Here is a 14,271-nt window from a genome sequence, read left to right as displayed (position 1 = left end):
CTTTTTGTGCTGGTAACAGAAAGCTCACTGAGGGGCAACACACTGACCTAAGGAGAGACTACCTGAAGGTCTACCCACTCAGCCAGACACAGCCAGCCATGAGCTGCCCAGCAGCACTCCCAGCCATGTAGGCATGGTAGTGCTCAGTTGTGCTAGTAAGTCCTCTCCAGCCAGCCCGGGTCACCGGAAGACCTTCTGTGTGCTGGGGCTTATTTGAGCCCTGCTGGAGGAGAGGGTGTGCAGAGCTCCTGCAGCACCAGCCTTACGTTCTCTGACAACTTTGTCAGAGCAGAGTCTGCTTGGTTCTTCTTAGGCTTCGTTCAGTGGGAGGCTTACCCCAAGTAGAGGGCAGAAGAGGAGAGGTGAAGCTGCTCATACCTGCCGGAGAGTCCCCGTTGAGGTGAAGAAACAGTAGAGCATGTATCCTGGAATCAGCACCATGGAGGACAGAGCCATAAGCCAACCGATGCCTTGTCCCCACGCGGGATAGACATATTTTCCCAGTGTCAGAGGGGTCATTTCCACCACGCTGAAGAAGAACACGCCCTGGGAAAAGAGCACCAGCCATCACAGGTGAAGGTGTGCAAAATCAGGGTCCATCCAGCCATTCTTTCTTTCACTATCCTCTTAGCTCCCAGCAGCCTAACAGCAACCCAACAGATCCTTAAACTAGTCTAGATGCTCTTGGCCCAACAAGTGGTAGTTTCGTATTATTGCTTATTATCCTATCTAAAAAGCTGGAGCTGGAATGCCCCTGATTTCCTTCTTCACTAGACTACTCAGACAAGCAGTGTCCCCCTACCAGCTCCTAAGGCAAGTTAATAGCACCCTCACAGCTGGCCTCGGGGGACTTCATCTTCCTACTGTTGGCCTTCTCACACCACTCCCTGTACTGCTCCTGATGGAAGGGCAGGAACAAGCAAAGGCAAAATTGCTCCGCAGTCAGTCACGCTGCATTTGCTGATGGCTTTTCCTCTGAAAAGCCTACCAGGGTTGAGGCTGGAGCTGGAACAGCTGAGAGCCTTCCCCAGAATCAATCATAGCTTTGCAAAAAGTAAATTATTTGCTTAGCTTTTGGCATCTCAGAAAGAAGAACTGATGGCTTCATTTAGGTTAAAACAATCATCTAGAGCTTTTCTTATGGACGATTTCCAGTGGGCAGAGTGAAAGATGCTCCTGTATGACTTTACCCAGCTCAAGTCTGCCTAGGACCACCTTACACCAGACCTATGCTGGGTTGAGAACACAGTGTTTCCTCTACAGCCCATCCAAGATAAGAGGCCCTTCTGGATCCACTCCTAAAGATAGGATGCCGCAGGTCTTACCAGGCAGACAAGAGGAGTGAAGAAGGCCCAGCAGATCTTCCACCAGATGCACGGTTTGTAGCCAATCATTTCTTCGATGTTCCTGTAAAACCTGTTCACGCCTACAAGAAGAAATAAGCACTAAAAACCTCATCCCATCTCAGCACCATGGTTATTACCTCTCTTCATGACACAGCACAGGCCAGCCACAGCAAGAGGGTGAGAATGCTGTGGCATGAGAAGCATTATCTGGAGGGGATGGGGTACAGGGACACAAAAGCAAATTCATGCTAGCAGCTTCCATCTTCCTGCTCTCCTCTTGAAGGACCAGAGGGCAAGACCTGCCGCTCCTGATTTTCTGGAGTTATCAGCCTAAACTATTTTCAGATGCAAAGTTTTCATTGGCTTCACTGTGGGAGGCTTCTGAAATAACTCACGAGAGCAAAGGATCAAGGTCTTTTGTGCTTACCGTAACACCAAGAAATTGAGGTTGTCTCAAAGAAGACAAGAAAGAGAAGACACATGCCACTGGCTGAGTAGTAATCAAACAGCTTGAAGACATAAATGCCGCCCTGAGGAGACAAAACCAGGGTCAAGGAGTTTAGTTATAGATTATGGTCGACAATATCAGCCGGCTGCTTGGATTGCTACTATCTGCATCTACTGGTTTTAAAGTTAATTTCCTTGGACAGTAGAGCTGACCTTGCAACGTTTCCACTACAGTCTTGCTCCCAGCAGCAAAACCGATGTTCTCTTGCAGACAATTAGCTAGCCTGTTCAGGCACGGCCAAGGGTGAGGAGAAAAGCAGAGATTCACTAGGATTTCTTACTTTTCACTGTTTTAGATGGAGTCACTTAATTTAGCCTGCTCTGCCCCTCCCGGGAGTTTTGCTGCCTTGCCCCCTCATGAACCTACAGTGCTCCACAAACAGTCTCCAGACCACTCAGCCCTAACCTCCACACACACAAACCTTGGCTTCAGCCCCAGAGGTTCAGGGACCCAGCAGACTGGTCTTTTTTATGTTATCTTAACCCTCTGCACCAACCATTCCCTCACCTGCAGCTCTGTTGGCTGATAGCAAATAGCAAAAAAACCAGGCCAGACTGACAATAGGATGGTGGTAAAAATTATGGAGGCATCCTAAGTCACATGAGTTGTAACAAGGACGAGGAAGCCCATTTATCTGGCATTAGGATGGCTCCTAGGGATGCTGTCACTTCACCCAAAGCTTTCGGTGCTGTTGGTCTATGCCAACGGGACTAGAAAGGCACCATGAATGGAGGTACAAGCATGGCGATCTGTACCTGGGTGATGTTGGAGAATCCAATGAGATAAGAGATGAAGCAGACTACTGCGATGAAGACCTTCTTCCTGGATCTCAGGAGATGAGGATACTCATCCATCAGGGCTGTAATGAACCCTTCCACAGTGCAGAACTACGGGAAAAGGTATACACCAAAGACATATATATAAGTATCTTAGCCTGACAGCATCACCTCCTACATTTAACTCCAATGTTGCGAGCTCTTTGCTTTAAATGTTCTCTGCAGACACTAGAAAAGGAAGCACCTCTACACAAAGTTGGTCCAAACCATCTTCTGAAAATGCCTCTCTCCCTCCACTGAATACAGAGGGAGCTAGAAGCATCAGGGTTAAATACGTAAAATTAGCTGACAGAAGCCTCTGCTTTCTGCCTCCCGTGGAAAGGCTCCTCTTTCCTCCCCCGAACTCTCTAGGGCCTCCCCGCCACCACCCTGCTCCCCCGGACTGCCAGGCTCTCTGTCACAGCAACGTGTCTGTCTGCGGCTGGGACACGTGCAGGACCTTGCTTGCTCTTCCTTTCCCATGTGTGCGCTTCCCAGCCGACCGCAACGGCGCTTGTGCTGCTCAGTGAGCTACAACGCTCGTTAGGGAGCTGCGTTACCCGCTGCCCAGCCTCGCGTGCGTGTGCATCATAACAACACCTCTGACCGCCCAGGCCTTGACTCCATTCCACTTCCCCAAGCACATTACGTTAAGTGCACAGAGCACATTAAAAGCCCATCCTCCCAGCACGTGCCCTTTCTAGAGCTGAAAACACCTGGATGGCTTGTGCAGTGCCATTCCAGGCACAATATATTAACGCTGTCTGCACCGTAACACATAAAGAAGTCCCCAAGAGTGTTACCTCCAGATCAGTTTTCCTACTAGTTCTGCCCTACAGCATGAGGACAGTTTGATTGTATGTATGTGAAGTGCATCCCTCCCTCCTATTTCTTGATAAATTGTGAGATTCTCTTTTATATCTCACTCCCAGAAACAACCGGTGACATAGAGCTCTCAGAGAGCACATCATGCCTCTAGCAAAAATCCTGGGAATTTTATGAGGGCAGCAAGCTCCTAGCTTCCCTGGTCACCCTCAGTAAATGTACAAGCCAGTCCAATGAAAATAAAAGGGTTTTCATTGCTCTTGGATGTCAGGGGCCTCCCTGCCCCTGGGAGAGAGCTCTAGAAAGCACTGGCATTTTTAGATTCAGCTTTGAATAGGGAGACAAGAAGTAAAAAACCCTAGACTGGAGGTGGAGGTAGGGGGTACACAGACTAAAAAGAGCAGCAGAGGGCTGGGAAGATGTATGGAGGAAAAGTGGGGAGTCGAGCTGGGAGAGCTTGCACGCTGCTGGCTGCTGGGGCTGGCTTCCACATGGGACAGAGCAAGGCAAAGGGCAGTGTTTCTGCCCAGGGTTTTATATCTGTAGGAACGCTGGTATTCCCAGAGCATCAAAGCTCAACTGCTTCAACTTGTATTTCTAACGAGCTAAGCCTTTTATGTGGGACACAAGTGCTATTAAAGCGTCTTTTGCTGTTTGGGCATGGGTTGAGGCACCTTTATATTCATTGACAGAGAGCTCTTCACCCCATCCCACCTGGCTCGTTGTCTGGAAGAGTCAGGACTGAGCTGGTGCTGCAGTGTGAAGAGCCGTCGTGACAAAAAAAAAAACCCCACTGTCGAAAGCTATTCCTTCCATGTGGATGCATGGCCAGGCGCTGCCAGAGCCACGGGCAGGGCCAGGCAGGCTGGCACCAGGCAAGGCAGAGAGGGAAAAGGGTTTGGAGGGGGGCCAGGGGTGGTCGGGGCAGAGGGTGGATGTGAGGTGTGGCCCCTGGAGAAGAAACGAAGAAAAAGATGCCTGAGATAACAGGAGGGAGTAAAACCGACAGCCCTTTGGTGCAGGAAGAGGGATCAAAGTCAGGGAAAGCACAGAGGGAAAGACAGGGAGGTGGATGATGGGGATCAGGGCTACAAAGTGAGTTGAAATCTCTTTGCCTCCTATCAAAATTAAGCTGGTGTGTAATGGATGAGATGGGGAACCAAATGGTGGGAAGCTGCTTTTTCTAGCCATAAAACGGGCGATGACCTTCATACCATTCACTGAAAACTGCCTCATGCCAGCATCAAAGCTTCAGAGGCGCTGCCGCCTGGAGGAGGCTCACCTTCCCAACCCTGGGGACTCTGCCTCCCTGCCTGGCCTGGGTTCCACCTTTTCCAGCCTGCACACCCAACCTGAGATGCTTGCTCGAGATGCGTAGGCACCTGAGTGGAAGCATGGAAGATCCGGTCATTGCCGTGTCTCCTGGTCTCACCCGTGCCCTATGTGCGCCCCTGTGTGTGTGTGAGGGGACACACACCACCCTCCCACGCACATACGCATGTACACATCAGTCTGCTTTCCAAAAAGTCTCATTTTTCTCACCATCTCCAGCCACAATTTGTAGCAAATAGTCTGTTCTTCCTCATGCCCTTGCCCTATGATGTTGTTTCTCTCCTAAAGATTTTATTTCCATTCACTTCTCACTGTTGCTCTTTTTCCCCTTCAGGGGCTTCATCGTTACACAAGCTGTTGGGTCCAACCATCTGGGCTTGGGGGTCAATATAGGCGGCACTGCCGTCCGAACAAAAGTCTGTTTCCCATCCTCTCCCGCTGTCAGGGGCTTGCTGTCCCCTCCTCAGCCACGCTGAGCACCCTGACCGGGACCCACGGGCCTGTGGGGAGTTCGACCGCAGCAGCCAGATGTGCAGCAGAGAGCCGGGAGAGCGGGGCTCGCTGCTCACAGCTGGAATTCCTCACGCATAACCTGTGAGAGGCGGCCTCACATGGGACGGACGCAAGCTTGCAGTCACAAGGCTTGCTAGCTCCCCTGGGGAGAAAACGCCTGACCTGGAAACTGGTAGGTTAAAAGAAAGCATTAGCATGTTATGCAAGAGGGTCTAGACGCAAGAGGGCTTGAAGCCCGGATGGATCAGAGGCAGAGTGAACGTTCAGGCACACGAGCGGCAATCGGGGGCACAGGAGGGAGGCGTGTGTCTAGCAAGATAGGTCTTTCATCCTCTTTGAGTAACCACAGACGAGAGGAGCACCCTGGCAGAAAGAGGCGGATGAGGCTGCGCTGCGCCTGCAGGAAGGCTGGCGGACTCGCCGTGATGGACCCGCTCCCACCATCCCGAAGGGCTTGGGGCTTGCTGCTGCGTCACGAACGCAGATCTCAGCCCTACCTTCCTTTGCTAGCCAGGCTCCCGAGCATCTCTGCCCTGCCTACGGCCCCGCACCCAGGCGGTGAGGAGGGGCAGCCCCCGGGGGCACAGGGTGCAAGGAAAGCCCTATGGCCCTGCCGTGCCTCACGGACTGGGCTGCCGACCCAGATGAAAAATGGCTGCTCCCTGCCTGCAAATACCATAAATGTTATTTAATCAGCAAATAGCAAAACCATCTCTTCTTTCTTTTCTTTTTTTTTTTTCTTTTTTAACTGGACACTTCAAAACGCGTGTGCAGCCGCAGCCGTTGTCGCCGCCCGTGTTACTCGTTTTATATGCATAAGCTGCCATGCTGTTAATGGTGTGTTCGATTGAATCAGAGCTCCAGCATGCAGACAGAAAGCTTCTTCCCGTGTATTTATCTGCGCTTTTTTTAAAAGCTTGCTTTCCTTTTGATGCTTCGTTTCCCCCCGCTCCTTCCTCCTCCTCCTGCAGGCAATGATAGCCCCCCACAGACTGCCTGCCCTCTGAGACCAGCTGTCAGAAGGGACTTGGAGAATTTCAAGTGGTATTTCAGAAGCAAGTGCAGCAAATAAATTTTACACAGTGCTTAGAGGGCTTATTGTCATGTCTCAAACTATTTACCAGCGCTGGGTGAATAATCCATGGAGAGTAATTTTTTATTTTTTTTTTCTGTAAATGTAGCTTCTTTTGGAACATTTAGTCACTATTTGAAATAATTTGCCAAAGAGCGTCCTGTGGTAATGCAGATGTGAGCTTTATATTGTGTTTATGGCAGTGTGCCATAACTGAAAACCAGGTTTGGTTGATTAGATTTTCCTGGACACCAGGTGTGACGTTTCAGGAATAGGTTTTGAGCCTGATTATGACCTAGACTTGGGTTTATGAACGCTACCTGTAATCCCGGAGAGCATCCCTTTTGTACTGGTGCTTTGCACTGCAAGAGAAGAGCGGGCAGGCACAGGGGAGGATGTGACAGACAGGCTCTTGAAGAAGCCTTTGATTTTGATGCACTCAAAAGGGAGGCATGCTGCAATTCATTCCTTCACTGGGTAGCTACTCTTATGCTGCATTATCACCAAAAAAAGTGTCACCGCTGGTAGAAACACAGAGACCATGGCTATTTTTTTTGTTGTTCTGTGAGGGCTCCGAGGGGGGCAGGGTAGAGACCTTTTGCTACATCCATCCACTTCCCCCTCAAATATCTTGTGAGTCTTCCCTGATGGCAAAGCAGTCAGGGTACCCAGGCACCAGCCTTTCCCAAGGCCTGGCTCCTTCCTTCTGCCAGGATCTACCCCTGCTCACCTACGAACCAGGCCAGGGTGCTTCTGCTCTGCCCAGGGCCACTTTTGTTATCATCAACAATGCCAAAACGCTGCATCAAACCACCCTCCTCACACCACAGGAGAGACCCGATACAACCGCAGCGCCACTGCTTTTCTCAGCACACGCTGCCAATGCCGCGCCCGAGCACTGGCTCCGGCCGGGGACGGGTACCTTGTGCAGAGACACTGCCCCCAGCTCCTGGGAGTGGAGGAGATGGAGGCTTTCTACCCTAAGCTATGGAAGTAAGCCAAAGTAACGATGTTTTCTTGCCTCCCAGGAAATGCGTTTTGGTCAAGGTGACACGGTAAGGAGATCCAAAGAATCTAATCTGAGCTTCTCACAAAATACCAAGAGAGCTGCGATGACCACAAACTGTTGTCAGGCAGACACAAAATGAAGCGGTTAACACTGATTTCCCTCATTTCACATTTTGGGGGTGGGGGGAATCATGTCTTACAAGAAAAAAGCAATTATTACTTGAAATGAATATTTCTCTTTTTTCCTTTGACCCGAAGTACATTGGCTGGGCAAGTTTCCTGCTAGCTCTACCCAGAGGCTGTGAGCTCAGCTGCCAGGGTCACCCAGCAAGATGGGGACATGCTGTGCCCACGCAGCAGCACCGGCACTTCACTAGGGCCAAAAATTGATCTGAACGGAGGAAAGCTTTCCAAAGATCCTCTTCCTCCGACAGGGAAATGGTGATTTTCTGCTAAGTCTGACTGGTTCTCCTGGGCTGCTGGAAGCTGGTCATTACTCTTATTTTTAACTGGCAGCAGGACAAGGGCTGGTGCATGGGGTAGTGGTCAGATCCCACCACACTTGCAGTATACGCCTGCATGAGGGACAAGCGCAGGGGTGATGACCACATGGGAGGTTTTGTTTCATGCAGCTGCATCTCACCATGAAGAGTAAGCAAAGACCCTGCTCAGCACTGTCCCGAGAAGGGGACACCACCATTGTAACTGAAGATCTCTTTGTATCTTACCCCACCTTGTCCTGGGGGCGTCTCACCTGACTATCCAGACCCAACATCATCAGCATGGAGAAGAAGAGGATGGACCAGAGCGGGGACAGGGGCAGCTGTGTGACAACCTGTGGGTAGGCGAGGAAAGCCAGTCCGGGGCCTGTTGGTGATGAAAAGAGGGATGAGCCCATGTTTACAAAGCATTGGATGGGAAGTCTGAGCTAAGGGCCACAGCTGAACAGAGGGACAATGATCACAGTCAAGAATTGCAGGTATTTATAGGAGCTAGAGATGCTCCTATATTAAATATAGGAAATGCCTTTGCCCATGACACACCAACGCAGTGGGGTGCACAGGGGTTGGGTGGGGAGGCAGGAATGACCGGAGAAATGCTTTGCCTTTTCTCTTCCTGCAAGAAAGTCATCAAATTACTGCTACCAAATGGAGCTGGAGCACTTTGCTAGAAAAATAAACTGATATTCAGAGCTGGTTATAACTTTCCTGATGTCTTTTTTTTCCCCACTACAAAATGCTGTTTCTTGAGATAAAAGTTTTCTCTGGGAAGACAGCAATTTCAAAATACGTCTTTGTGCAAAAAGACACAGTCCCATCTTGGTTTAAAAATTATTTTGAGATTAAAGTTTCAAAATTTTGCATGGAAAAGGGACTCCAAATTTTGATCACGTCTACTGAAAACACAGGCAGTATCTATTCTCCATAAGAAGGTTTCAGAAAGCAAATGGCCTAAATATTTCACTGCAGCAAAAGCACGTAAAACTTCAGCACTAAAAGAAGGTGAACATTAAAAGCAGGCAGAGATGCCCCTTGCAGCCAGAGCGCGATGAGCATCAGCCACAGGTGCCTGAGACCCATCTTGGTGGGAGGGCGTGTACAAAGGGTTGCACACTTGGGTCCCAGTTAGGAAAGGCCTGGGAGCACCCCATGCTCACTGACAAATTGCTCTCAAAGGTTGCTGTTGTGTTTGAACCTGGGTTTCTGCTTACCTGAGGAGGCCAGCTCCGAGATCGACTTCTTCGTGATGTGTGACATGAAGCCAACGATAGAGAAAATAACAAATCCGGCAAATATGCTTGTGGTGGAGTTTATACAGCAGACAATAATGGAGTCTCTGGAAGAGAGAAAGAAAGAAAAGAAACCACCTGCGGGTTCCCTACCAAGAGGCCAGGAGCGAAGGGTGGGATAAACACGAGCCCAAGCCCTGCTGAGAGCAGCTCCTGTGCCTAGGAGAGGTAGCAGGGGTGGCTTGTTAAGCGTGCTGCGGGCGGGGGAGCCCTGCTGCGATGACCGCAGCGTGCCCCCCTAGGCTGCACGTTGCCAGCGAGGGGGCATCAGAGATCAGGCACCCCGGACTGACCGTGACCCCCTCCCTCACCCATGAGCACTCCCCGCCACGCAGGAGGCTGGGAAAAAACCCAACAGACCTGTAGACATTGTTGTGGAAAGTGTTGTAGCTCCCCAGTGCAATCAGGGACCCCAGCCCCAGGCCATAAGAGAAGAAGATCTGCGTGGCTGCGTCCATCCAGACCTGGGGAGAAGAAGCTGGGTTTGAGTCTGTCTTCCTCTGTGCTGCCAGCTCGATGGGTCCAGCCCTTTGAGCAATAGCTCGGCATGGAGGGAATGGATGAGACACCCGGACGCTTTGGTGTTTATCCTGTCTATCAGAGAGGGTGTGGGAGATGCTGGGGCCAAAAGCTTGGTGTCATTGCTTTGCCTGGTAAGGCTGTTGCACCTTGGAGGCAAACACGAACCTCTGGACAATGCTGCCCATCACTTCCTCCCGTTTTTGCATACCAGTTCCCTGGGTTGCACTGGGAGAAGAGTACAGCGTGAGGGCCTCCACGCTGCTGAGCTGCTGCAGGAGACACGTCTGCAACAGGGGGGATTCCATGCTGTAGGCACGCATCCTGCAGCAGCTCAGTGCTGGTGACCTCTGGAGCTACAGGAGCATCGCTGCTGCAGAAGGCAGATTCTGAGTTGCCTGAAAAACTTTGCTTTTGCAAGCCTCCATGCTTCTCCTGGGTCCCCCCTGACCCAAAGCAACATTATTGGCCACCAGCCATCATTTAAGCACTTCTAAAAATTGCTGCCATGTGTACTGTTGCACTTCTGAGGCCCCCATGCTGGCGCCACCACATCCTCCTTTCTCTGGGACCACCAGATTAAGGCCAAATCGCCCACCCTGGGATAGTGAAGTGAGGCATTCCCAGCCCGGAGGGGAGGTTCCTTCCTTGGGGTAACTTCTCAAACCCTCGCCCATTGGATAACACTGCCTGAGTACAGCAGAGCTGCTCCGTGGAATTCCACCCACAAAGGGCCTGCCCTTCAGCTTTGTCTCAGCCTGTGAGGGCTGTGACTGCTTGAATGAGGAACTACTCCATTTTATTTTTAATACTTAAAATATTCAAGGGAAGTGCCTAAGGAAGACGGATGCGGAGACAACCGGGAGGTAAGAGCTTTCCTCACTAGGCTACGAACCTCGGAGTCAGAGAGTCTTCTGAAGTCGGGCGTGAGGTAGAAGAGGATCCCCTCCTTGGCTCCCGGCAGCGTGACTCCCCGGAAGAAGAGGATGAAGAGCATGAAGTAGGGGTAGGTGGCTGAGAAATACACCACCTGCAAAAGACACCATGGGAGAGAAGCCCTCAGCCCGCCAGTGCCCAGGAGCCTTCTTGACCATGGCGGCATTGGATCGAGCCTGTGTCCCCATGAGGGGGGAACGGGCTCCCTGCGCACTGCCACTTTCAGCAGCATTTCCTTGTGTTTTCTGTCTCCCGTTCCCATACTAGTAATGTTTCTGGCTGCTTGAGGCTTCTCTCTGCCAATGACACGCAAGGACGCACTAATCGCAAAAGTAGCGTGCTAAAGTCTGGATGAATTGCCCAAAGACAAGGGAATTGCACAAGGATAAATTTAGTCCACAGAAGTAATCCCTTTAAGTCACCACATCCTTATTTTGCAGGACTAAAGCTGGTGTTCCTCTAGTCCAATGCATCAAACAACGTGAGTCGTCTTGACTCCACCACTTGCTTTCCAGCGCTGTTTCAGGGGCTGGCAGGGACCCCCCCATCCCCCAGCACCGGGCCCCGATGGGCAATCGCTGGGGCTGTGCTGCGGCTGCATAGCTAAAACCTGTTTGAGAGCCACCGGGGAAGTTAACAGCTTAGGTGACCTGTGCCTGAAGCGCTTCTTTCTAATCTCTCCTCCAGATTATTCCTTTCATAATATTGTCCCGCTACACCACGCTGTGCTCTAAATAACACATCTCAGTATCTCAGCATCGTCGTTTCACTAAACTGAGCAATTACCTTTCTGCTGTGCTAGCCTGAAATGCTACACAGTGAATAACAACGTGCGTCTGATCTGGGGGTCTCCCACCAGTCCCTAAAGGGCAGCGAGGAAATTTTCAAAGGAGGTGGTGAGGTTTTTTTTCCCACCGGCATTTTAAGACACCATGATTTTCAAAAGGGGGAGCCCAGAAGAGGCCTCACCCTCTCGAAGGGCTGTACCAAGGCTGGAAACATAAGTAATCTCTGAAAATCTCTTCCCAAGTCTTTCAGAGGGTCTGAGTGCTCAGACCCATGACTTTACAGGGAAGAGTTATTCTCTACGTTTAGAATGAAAATTGCCATAAACACGGTACTGGTTTTTACAACCATGAAAGGTAAATGTCAGAAATTTAATAGCATCTACCGCGATTCTGCCTTGAAACATCATAACCTTAGTTATAGGCACTCAAACAAAATTGAATCCGGAGGACATTTCGAGAGCCAAGACCCAAGCATGGCACTGAGAGGTAGCACCGAAACCCTTGGTCCTCGCACCGTACCTTGCCCGTCCACTCCACGCCCTTCCAGATGGAGAAGTAGACCAGCAGCCAGGCCAGGGCCAGCGTGCCAGCCAGGGGCCAGCGGATGGTGCCAGGCTCCCCCAGGCCCCCAGACATCTGGTGCATGTTCCTCCTAGGGGCGGGAGAGGTTGCGTTAAGGGGGAATCCAGCCCTTGGGGGCAGGGGGACCAGAGATCCCGGAGGCGGCTGGAGGGCAAAGGGCCAGGTGCAGACAAGCATGAGAGCCCACAAAACCCTGAAAGGGACCTGAGGCTTGTCATGATGAGATAAAGGAAGAAGAGAGGCAGGAAGGCTGTCATCCCCTCTATCCATCTGACCTGCAGCTGCACAGTGCACCCACACCCATGTCCGCCCCGGCCGGCGGCCACCTCTGAGCCCCCCCTCCTGCCAAGGCTGTCCAAGGAAAGGTGCCAGCAGGCACGGCCGCAGCCCCGGCGAGCAGGCGCGACGGCCGCGGCAAGGGGGAGAAACCTGGTGTGGGCAGGCTGTGGACGTACTCCCAGAACTCGGTGACGGCGCTGGTGAGGTTGGTGGTGTCGCCCAGGGAGTAGTTGGAGAAGCAGCGGTCGGTGTTCCAGGCGTTCCCGCAGCTCTGCCACGGCAGGTCCTGTGCCGGCACAAGGACAGAAGGGTTATCGTTAATGTGCCTTCTCCGAAGTGCAGTGGCGAGAAGCAAAATTTGTCTTCTTCTAAACTGAACCCCCCCTATTTTTTTTCTTTTTGGATGGGTAGGAAGCTTGCAGCCAAAAGCATGAAACAATCTTCCAAAATAATGATAAATTGGGACATGGATTTTCCAGGAAACAATATCACAACGTGATTAGGGCAGTGCTGTAGCTCTAATAAAATGTTAGCAATTCCCCAGATAGAAAGCCATTTCCAATTAACTGTTAGTAATTAATAGCTACTAATTAAAATAGCAACCAGGGGATATTGTGTTTATAATCATTACGGCTTTTGGCTAGCTTCACTCAACAAGTGATCAGAATTTACTGCACAAAGAATAAACACTGATTTGTTTCTTATCTCTCATTAATTCCCAGCTTCAATCCTTAAAAAGCAACGTGGCGTTGAGAATGGGAGCCAACCGTTTGTCTACACGAAGAAACTAGTGTAACATAAGCCTGGGAGTAAATGTAAAGCAGAGCAGCTATTTCACGCTGCTCCCTGCCCTGTTTGTAAGCAGCACAAAGGGATTCCAGGGAGATGCTGACACCGTAGGTAGCAGTGTGACAGCAGCACACTGCTACAGCCTGAATACAACCAGCTCTGGCGCTGCAAGTGATGAAACTGCAGCATCAGGGGCTGTGCGAGCCCGCAGGGCAGCTCGCCCATGCCGTGTTGTGCCATGGCTGAGGCAGCCCAATGGGAGCAGATATGGCTCCACATACAGCAATCGCATTTCCCAAGTGCAGGGCATGTAGAGAGATGCAGAATGGCTATTCTGGATTATTACCCTCTGCAGATAAAACCTCCAGCTCAACAAAGCTTTAAGAAGGTGTTTGCACCCATTCCTGTTCATCTACCAACACAGACCCCTTTAGAAATATTATCTGTGGTTTAAGTGCTTTATGGCATCAGTGTCTGTAAGTGCTGCCTTCACCCCCCCATCTAAATCAGTTCGTTCCAGCAGATGATACCTCCCAACGTGCACGCTGGCTTGGCAGAAGAAGGGCTATGGAGGGGCAGGCGGGGGCACCTCGGTGGCCACCCAGGCTGTTTGCAGCCACCCAGTGATTTCATTGTGGAAAGAAGCAAATGCGCCGCCTCAAGCCGCCCCTTCCACCGAGCGGTTTGCACATCAGAGACACTGTGGAGCTCTCATAAGGAGGGGCAGGCAGGGGGCGTTTTGTTGCTGCTCCATTTCCTCCAAATTTCAGAGGACATAAACTGCAGAAGGCAAGCTGTGTTCCCATTCGGGTTCAAAATACTCCCAGCCAAATTTAGGAGGAACAAGGGACAGGCATCAGCCTAGCTTTTTTTATTTGTACCTTGGCTCCTTTGTGGAATCTGGAATTATCTCTGGTAAAAGAAAAGGCTTTGAGCTGACCACCTGGAGCTACCTGTGTAGATAAAAGCACTGGCACCAGTCGGGTCTGTGACACCTGACTGTACCAAAGCCTCATCCTAAGATGCATCCTGCCCAGGGCGGAACAGGGATGCGTTCCTTTGGGGGAGACTTTTGCTCATTTGGGAATCCCCAAAGGGTGCACCTCATCATCCACGACTGACAATTTTTTTTTTTTTCCTGGAGCCAGGAGCCTACAGTGGGTATCGGGA

General features: G+C 51.0%; 1 protein-coding gene across 1 annotated transcript in view; it reads right to left on the bottom strand.

Annotated features, from left to right (window-relative positions):
- The window catches only part of LOC104129752 (sodium- and chloride-dependent GABA transporter 1), a 34,718-nt gene that overhangs the window by 2,374 nt on the left and 18,073 nt on the right, over window positions 1–14,271 (bottom strand). Inside the window, exons 7-15 of the mRNA XM_009642716.2 lie at window positions 11,971–12,103; window positions 10,623–10,757; window positions 9,569–9,672; window positions 9,131–9,255; window positions 8,174–8,286; window positions 2,610–2,741; window positions 1,774–1,876; window positions 1,326–1,426; window positions 379–546 (exon numbers count right to left, since the gene is read on the bottom strand). Of these exons, the coding sequence (XP_009641011.2) occupies window positions 379–546; window positions 1,326–1,426; window positions 1,774–1,876; window positions 2,610–2,741; window positions 8,174–8,286; window positions 9,131–9,255; window positions 9,569–9,672; window positions 10,623–10,757; window positions 11,971–12,103 (1,114 nt within the window). The remainder of the gene's footprint in view (window positions 1–378; window positions 547–1,325; window positions 1,427–1,773; window positions 1,877–2,609; window positions 2,742–8,173; window positions 8,287–9,130; window positions 9,256–9,568; window positions 9,673–10,622; window positions 10,758–11,970; window positions 12,104–14,271) is intronic.

The sequence above is a fragment of the Egretta garzetta genome, unplaced genomic scaffold (assembly GCF_000687185.1).
Source record: "Egretta garzetta isolate BGI_Z169 unplaced genomic scaffold, ASM68718v1 scaffold427, whole genome shotgun sequence".
Lineage (NCBI taxonomy): Eukaryota > Metazoa > Chordata > Aves > Pelecaniformes > Ardeidae > Egretta > Egretta garzetta.
This window is presented reverse-complemented; position numbering and strand designations above follow the sequence as displayed.